The sequence below is a fragment of the Echinops telfairi genome, unplaced genomic scaffold (assembly GCF_000313985.2).
Source record: "Echinops telfairi isolate 266 unplaced genomic scaffold, ASM31398v2 ScPeMD7_4;HRSCAF=17, whole genome shotgun sequence".
In the NCBI taxonomy this organism is placed as follows: domain Eukaryota; kingdom Metazoa; phylum Chordata; class Mammalia; order Afrosoricida; family Tenrecidae; genus Echinops; species Echinops telfairi.
This window is the reverse complement of record NW_022103900.1, coordinates 8,366,374-8,374,976: the sequence shown is the minus strand read 5'-3', so window position 1 is coordinate 8,374,976 and position 8,603 is coordinate 8,366,374. Positions and strand designations below refer to the sequence as shown.

General features: G+C 38.9%; 1 protein-coding gene across 1 annotated transcript in view; it reads right to left on the bottom strand.

The window, feature by feature from the left end:
• Nucleotides 1–1,261: 1,261 nt before the first annotated feature.
• Nucleotides 1,262–8,603, bottom strand: part of LOC101645624 (sodium channel protein type 9 subunit alpha) — a 101,962-nt gene continuing 94,620 nt past the window's right edge. Inside the window, exons 24-25 of the mRNA XM_030887794.2 lie at nucleotides 7,488–7,758; nucleotides 1,262–3,496 (exon numbers count right to left, since the gene is read on the bottom strand). Of these exons, the coding sequence (XP_030743654.1) occupies nucleotides 2,304–3,496; nucleotides 7,488–7,758 (1,464 nt within the window). The 3' untranslated portion in view covers nucleotides 1,262–2,303. The remainder of the gene's footprint in view (nucleotides 3,497–7,487; nucleotides 7,759–8,603) is intronic.

The window sequence follows — 8,603 nt, the reverse complement described above, 5'->3', positions numbered from 1 at the left end:
ACACACACACACACACACACACACACACACACACACACACACACACGAATCCCAAGCCAAACCTATTGTCCGTGCACCAGTTCCAACACAGTGTCTATGTAGGACAGAATAAAGCTGTAGAAAAGCTGCGGTGCACACTGAAGAGCCAGCTGTAGAGCCCATGGGCCATTTCGTGAGAGGCAGTTGTGGCAGTCTGCTTCTGTAAAGACTGACAGCCTTGGAAACCTGAGACAGTTCTACTTTGCCCTGTGGGGTATGAATTAGGTTTGACGCGACAACAGTGTGTTTGGCTTTGAGGTTTCATCTTTATGGAAGAGGACGGTCATATTGTTTTCTCCCTGAGGCTCTGCTGCGCTTGAAGCTCATTCTTCCAGTTAGTAGCTGAACCACTGAGCCAACAAGGCTCGCTCCTTTCCTGACTATACCCAAACCCACAGGCCTAACAGAAGCAAACAAATTTCCATCAAGTGACCATAGGGGAGGGGGGAATGTTCTAACATTGATGTGGGGGTGATTGTACAGTTCTCCACGATATGACTGAAGATTAAACTATTGAATTATATGATGCGTAAATTACTTGTGAATAAAACTGCTGGCAAAAAATAAAAAACAGAGCAAAAAAGTTGATTCTGACTCATAGCAACCCTATTTCCATAGGGCGTCCAAGGCTTTTAAATCTTCCTGGGGGCAGGCAGCTGCATCCTTCGCTGGGAGAGTGGCTCGTAGGCTTGCATCACTGTCCTCGTGGTCAGCAGGCCAACGTTTACCCTGCATACCCAGTCTCTTTTACCATTAATGCACCAGAACAACAACAAAATATGTGTTTTACATACTTATTATAGAAATAGAAGGTATCCTATCTTTAAAAAGTGAATGAAATATATTCTACATACTTGCTTCAAAACACCCACAAAACCTTATTTTCAACACTACTAAGTATGTGACTCAGTTTTTCCCTTTTCATGAATAGCCTTGTAGGAAAACATTCTCATATTCTTGGAATAAAGTCATGTTACAATTCATGATGGTCATTTCTTTTCAAGTCATTATTCACAACTATTTTTTTTTTGAGTAGGCTTCCATTTGTTGGGTGGATAAAAGTTGAAACAAGATGTGTATGTGCTTGGTAAACCATACACTGAGGGTGCTTTACTGAAATGCAAAATATATCTCAGGTATAGAATTTTTGAGGAGCAAGTAACATTCCTCTCATTTTGCATATGAGGAAACAGATGCCTAAAGGAATTACTTGTACACATTAAGACAGCAACTCAGTGGCAAGAAAGCAAGTTGGCAAGAAACCCAGCTGAATGCTCTTTCCTTCAAACTGCACGCACATTGGTGTTGAAAGTCTGCCATATGCTATGATTTGAAAGCTTGTCAAATACATGCCACATAGTGTGCTGTGGGGATCCTGTGCCCAACTCATTATTTGCTCAAACATGTACCATAGGCTCAAATAGCTATTTGCTGATCAGAAAGCATTTTGTTGAGAGGACTCATCAAGTTTGCTTAGTGCTAAAGGATGACTAAACAATACTGCATGAGGAAAAATCATGTGACAAAAAATATTAAGTCAGGTCATTACTGATGTTTTGGGACAGCATAGTCCAGCTGGATTGCATGAAGATAGTAAATAAACTTTTCTTCACTTGCTTCTTTTCTTCATCTGTTGGCTTTTTTTTTCTCATTTGAGGAATGTTATATGTACTTTGAGCAATATTTTACGTCTTGTGGCTATTGTATGAACAGAAAGGAACAGAGAGGAATATAAAAAAGAAGCACAATACTCTAAGGGTAAGTCTTATCATGGTTGCTATGTGAGTCAGGATGACTTAAAAGTTTTGTTCAGTCAACAGGTTACGTGTGTTGTTGTCGAATTCTGAATAATAAAATAATTTCCTATTTACGTTCAGGTGCATATGCATGTGTGCTTGCATGTGTGGATGGTGGCATTTACATGGGAATAAGTGATTGATTACAGTGAAAAGATGACAAAGCAGATGTGAACATTTTCTACATGGCCTTCTGATTTTATTAAAAAGCAGAAAAACCCTAATCGTTTTTGTTTGTTATAATTAATAGTCCCTAAAGAGTAACTCTTACAATTCTTGTAATATTATTTACCGATGTAAAAATAGCCGTCTGTCATTGCTGCCCACCTATCTAGGGAATCAGAGCTTGTCACTGCTCTGACTTTGAGAATATTTTGGTAAAAAGAGTTTGGCATAGACCTCCTTAAAAGAGTTTTATTAACACAAATACATCCCCTCCACTGTAAACAGTGTATCAAAAATGAAGCTCTATATGCTGCTTTCTTTGCCATCTTTCCCTTGGTCTTCCTTCTCGGTTTTGTCTTTTTCGTATTTCTCTTTGTCTGGCTTTGTTACACTGTCATACGAAGGTGGCGAGGGGGTAGACGGGGTCACGTTTATTTTGTCTGGACTTGAGTTTTCATGACCTTTATCAAAAACCACATCTTCTTTATTGAGCAAATCGTCATCTTTGTCTCCACCTTTTATATGGATACTTGATATATTTTTGACGTTTTGCCTTAAGCGGTAGCGTCTGTAAGCACGCTGAAGGATCACGGCAGAAACGTCCTCTTGCTTTCGCTTCAGGGTAGTGGTGATGGGTTCATAGGACACTTTAGAAGGATTTGCAGACATGAACCTTTCTTCCATTTGTGAACGAAGAGAATCCATCTCTCCACCTTCTCCCAGGACCCGCTTTGTGAAGGCAAACAGGATGTCGAGGCAGTGGATCCGGTCCCCGCTGACCATGGGCAGGTCCATGGCGATGAGCTGGACTTTATTTGGTTTTGCGATAAGAAGAGGCGGGTCCAGGGCAGCCGCAAAATCCGGGAGTTTGCTATATTCTATAAACTGTGTTGCATCTGGATCAAATTTCTCCCAAATCTCATAAAACATCTCAAAGTCATCCTCACTCAGGGGCTCGGTACTTTCTTCTGTGGCCACGCTGAAGTTCTCCAGGATGACAGCGATGTACATGTTCACCACCACCAGGAAGGAGATGATGATGTAGCTGACGAAGTAGAAGATTCCAACAGATGGGTTGCCACAGTCTCCTTCAACTGAGCTTCCTGGGTGAACTTTTTTTGGGTTACAGTCTGGGGGTGCACTGTTGAGAATAGGTGCCAGCAAGCCATCCCAGCCAGCAGAGGTGGTGATTTGGAAAAGGCAGATCATGCTGTTGCCGAAGGTCTCGAAGTTGAACATGTCATTAATCCCAGCTTCCTTTTTAACATAGGCAAAGTTGGACATCCCAAAGATGGCATAGATGAACATGACCAGGAAGAGCAGGAGGCCGATGTTAAACAGCGCGGGAAGGGACATCATCAAAGCGAAGAGCAGGGTGCGGATCCCCTTGGCCCCTTTGATCAGACGCAGGATTCGGCCGATCCTGGCGAGGCGGATCACTCGGAACAGGGTAGGGGACACAAAGTACTTTTCTATTATATCAGCTAGCCACATTCCTAGGTGAGGAGAGAAGTAATAAAAAAGGAAATATTTAAATATCCGTAGTATAAATAGTCACAACTCAAAACCGCTTCATCTTCCATCTTATTTCTTATTAATCCAGGACTGTAATTTTAATCTGCCCGTAATTCTGGAACAACCACAGAATTAAACAATTCCAAAGGGAAATTTTTAGATTTGCAATTTCTATACTTTCCCCTTTTTACTAATCTTGTGGACTTTTACTTTTGTCCTCCAAAATAATTTTTCTCCTTATAAGGATAATATGTACTTATGAAGGAATTTTAAGCATAAAAGTGAAATCCTAGAAAGTAAATCTGTATATAAAATCACTTGAATTATCACCAGCTGTGACTAACGATGGTTAGTAACTCATTGAACAACACTCCAGACATTTCCCTTTTTCTCTGCCTGCAGGCATACACACAGAGATGTGATTGTGTTAGACAATATTTCTGTCCCTTGAAATAATATATGTACTTGTGTGATGCTCACTTTCAAGTTAACCATATCGTGAGCAAAAGCATTTATGATGCATCCTGGACTTTTGACTGAAGTGAATATCCTAGAAGCATATTTTTTCCTATTTGCATTAGTACCTTTGGATAATATATTAATAAAAGTTTGGTTATTTCGGGTCTATTGAAAATGCTGTGAGTTATTGCTAAACTTTCTCCAGCAAATCTGTATGAATGAACATCTTTAATAGCTATATGTAAAAGTGCTTGTGCCCCACATGCCCACCAATACTGGGGATTGCCAATTTTTTATAATTTTTAATAGAAAATCTTACTTTTTTTTAGTAAAGATCACTTTATGGGGGGCTCATATAACAATCCCTACATCAATTGTATCAAGCATATTTGTACACCTGTTGCCATCATTATTTTCTAAACATTTACTTTCTATTTAGTATCTGCTCCTCTTTTTTTCTTTCCTCCCACCGTCACTCTTGTGACCCCTTGATAAATTACATATTATTATTTTCATATCTTACACTGATGTTTAAAAATATTAGTATTTATTTATGCTTCTTTGAGAAGAATCCACAATATTTTTGTTTATTTTTTCTTTCTTTGTGAATTGGTTATTTCCAACGGTTTTTTTTTGGCCAGAGCTCATTTTCCTATTGGAAAGTTTACCTTTTTTCTTACTGTTTTATAAGAATGATTTTTCTATTCAGGAGTACTAGTGCCACAGTAGGTTGCTTAACTTCCGGTTAACTGTCAGGCGGTTAACTGAAAGGTTGGAGATTCAGATCCACCAGTCACTTCGAGGCAGAAAGATGAGGTGGCCCGCGCCCAGAATTTATAGGCCCAGAAACCCTACGGGGAAGTCCTACTCCGTCTTACAAGGTCACTGTAAGTAACAATGAACTCATTGGCAGTGGGTTTATTGTGTTGTGAGAAGCACATGAAAATTTCCCATTTCTTTTCCCTATTTCAATGAGAAAACATGTAATGGTCTGTTTTCTCCCGGGGCAGCTGCTGACTGCAGCTCATGAGCTAGCCTATGTGGCTCTTTCTGTGTGTACATGTGGCTCCGGAGTAAAGTTGAAACATTTTAAAGAATATTATTCAGACAATGGTGATTTCATGTGCTTGTAAAAAAAGATATATTTGTGACTCTCAAATAATTTTTAAATTGACGTGAGGGATAGGAATGGCTCTTCTGTCTCAAAAGTTTGCCGGGCCCTGGCCTACCCTATAATGATTTTTATGCTATCTTATCTTTTCTTTCTTTCTTTCTTTCTTAAATTCAGCCTTATCAATATGCGTAGAAAGAATTACTCAAGTGCATGGTTATAAATCTATTTCCAAAAGTTTTCTATGTGATTCCACTTTTACTTTATCTGATCTTTTTACTAAATCAGTGGTTTTATTTTTGCATTTTCACTTAGGACTATCCAAAACCATGGGGCTACTTTTCTACCTTGTCTGTTACCGTTGAACTATTCATTTTAACATCTAGTGTATATGCCATCTCTCAATACTACAGCTTTTCTTCAAGGGAAATTTTAGAATAATTTGTGCTTCTGTTGTTAATTGATGCCCTACCACATAAAAAACTCTAAGATATTTCCATTGTAATTGTTCTAAATTTGTAAGAAAGGTCACAATTACAGTAAGTCTCTCTCACTGTCACAGAAGGCAAGCTCTTCACTTGCGCTTTGGTGCATGTCCTTCTGCTTTCTTCACAGATGCCCCAGACATTTCTTTCGGCTGTTGCTAGACATTTTACTTTATTTCATTGCAACTGTGAATGAGCTGTTTCTTCAAGTATATTTTTCAATGATTAATTTTTGTTTGTTTGAAATGAACTTGTTGGTCAGGAAAGATTCCAAGCCCATCTCAGCTTCACTTTTCTTCCCTTTTTTCCCCTGTATAAAACCACTCAGAGCACTATTTAGGTTTGAAGAATTACTTTTATCCATCCATAGAGACTTATTAATATTCAGCAAAGGTAGTTTAAAATGTGTGCTTTCTGGACATTATTTGAATACTTCCCCATTTAATAAAGAATGCAAAAGGGCCCTCGGATTCCCAGGGAGGTGGTGTAGGTGGTCACAAATGGACATCCCTTGCAGTGGTGGTGGTGGGCTACATGCAGTTTGCTATCGACACCCATCATCAGAGCAGCATCTGCATCCCCTGTGGGGCACTGGGTTTCTCTCAGACTGGCTCCTCGGCCCCTGGCATCCCAGTGATCCTGCCTGAGGTTCAGACAATATACAGAGGCTCAGACAATATACAGAGACTCTGGCTACTCTTGATGGCCGGATGCCAGCAAAGTGATGGAGAAAGGTGCCTAAAATTTGCCTTAATACCATCTGATAAAACTGATATTGCTGATTTTATTTCAGTATGTGTATCCTTTTTTCTTTCCCATCTAATTGCACTGGCCAACTCTTAAAAACAGAAGAGGCAGAGGGCTTTCTTTTCTCATTCCTGATGTATTGGCTATGCTTGTGGTCGCATTCTTACCTCTATTTTCATTTGTTTTTTAACCTAGTGCCATGTCTGTTAGTAATATTTTATTTTGAAAAAAAATTTAAATACTTATTTTTAACTTATTCAGCACTCCGTATTTTGGTATAGGTTTGGTGACTTTTAACTTCTCTGGGACTATTTGAGTACCCGTAAATGGAATTTGTACCTGATGATCTCTGTAACTCTTAACCAAACCAAACCCACTGCTATCTAGTTAAGCAGGACTCATAGCCACTCTACAGACAGGAGCGGCCTGCCTTCTTTTGAGTTTCTGAGACTGTAACTTTTTGCGGGAGCAGAAAGCCCATCTTTCTCCAGCTGGTGATTTTGAACTAATGACCTGGCGGATCACAGCCAACTCGTAACCACTACGCCACCAGTAATCCTTACTCATCTAAGATTTGTAATTAAAAAAATATATATGTATTACTAAAATACTGGGCAAAGCATATAGAGGCATTGGACATAACAAGGGGATATAAAATAAAAACAAACTATACACAGACACCGTTGACAAAGGAGAGGAAGTACAAACTTGTGTACTGAGATGACCGGCAGGACAGGACAGTAATTGGCGAGAAGTGACTGCATATTAAACCTAAAGAAATAAAGCTGACAGTTTGCAATGTAAAGTTCACTTTGAATTCAAGAAACGTTCTCGCAGCCACAGTTGTGGAGATCAAAGCGCATATCTGCATTGGTCTGCATACATACAGGCATGGCAGCTCTCTCTGAGAAAACAAAACATTAACTAGTATAACACGTCCTGTCCAATGTGTAGGAAACCTTTGGTCTTCAGAGCTGGGAAATGAACCTAGGGTTTTTGACACCAAGATTTTGTTGTTGCTGTCATTTGAGGTTCCTTTATTTTATCATTAAAGAACTTATTCGAAGACAACATTTATACCCCAAAATTCAGTTAACATCCTCCTACCCCAACTCCCCCAAGGAGTTTAGTTTTATTCTAAACTAAAATCTGATTGATAAATGCACTTACCTACAATGGAGAGAATCACAACCACAAAGTCAAAGATGTTCCATCCTACAGTGAAATAGTAATGTCTGAGGGAAATCAGTTTCAGCACACATTCTCCAGTGAAAAGGATAATAAAAACCACATTTATCCAATATAAAACGCCAGTCATGTAGACACTCTGTCCTTCTTTTTCCACCATCATGGTCACCATGTTCAGGCAGATAAGAACCATGATGGTGATATCAAAAGCTTGGTTGGTGACAAGGTCAAATATACATCCTTGGATTTTGTTCTGAAAAGAAGCAAGAATAATATGCAGGATAGATTCAATTTTGCAAAAAGTATCCACAGCTCCTTATATTCATAAAAAAGTGTCAAAAATGTCATGATCTCCCTTAGCCATGGATTCTTACTTTGTACAAGAAATATTACTAATCTGTTAAGTATATGTCAGAGCGTATTACATTTTTTGGAACGATTTGCTTTTGCTATATCAGCAGGGGAAGATTATTGAGTAAGCATGGTAAGTATACGCTTCTTGTGTTTACTTACTAATCTGCTGTGTAAAGTCACATGGGCTGCAGTGAAAAATGACCCTGTTCACTACAAGGATTACAGATTTGAAAGGAGGCTTTGATTCAGTGATTGACTCTGTAGGAAAGTGCTGTGGGTTGGGGGAAATAAAAATATCAGCCATACCTAGAAGTCAAAACTTTGATTCAGTAAAAAAGCAAATTAATAACATATCTAGTTGTTCACTACAGTTAGTAAATAAGCACAATTAAGCCTGTGTTTACTTTGCTTATTGGGTTATCTAGAACATTATATCAGACCAATTTTCAGTTATCTTTGTATTGTAACAGCTGTTTTTAAGCGTATCACCCTAGTACTTCATATATGCTACATAAGCCATTTTTTGGAGACAACGTCCATTTCACTCGTGGTATGTGAAGGTAATAAAATTACCTGTCAGCACATTTCTGCCTTGGCATACTAAAGTGAAGCAGTATACTTTACTCTCTATATCTCATTGCCATCAAGCCAATTCTGATTCATGACGACCCTATAGGGTAGGGCAGAACTGCCTCTGTGGGTTTCCTATAACTCTGTGAGAGTAGAAAAGTCTCATCTGTTTCC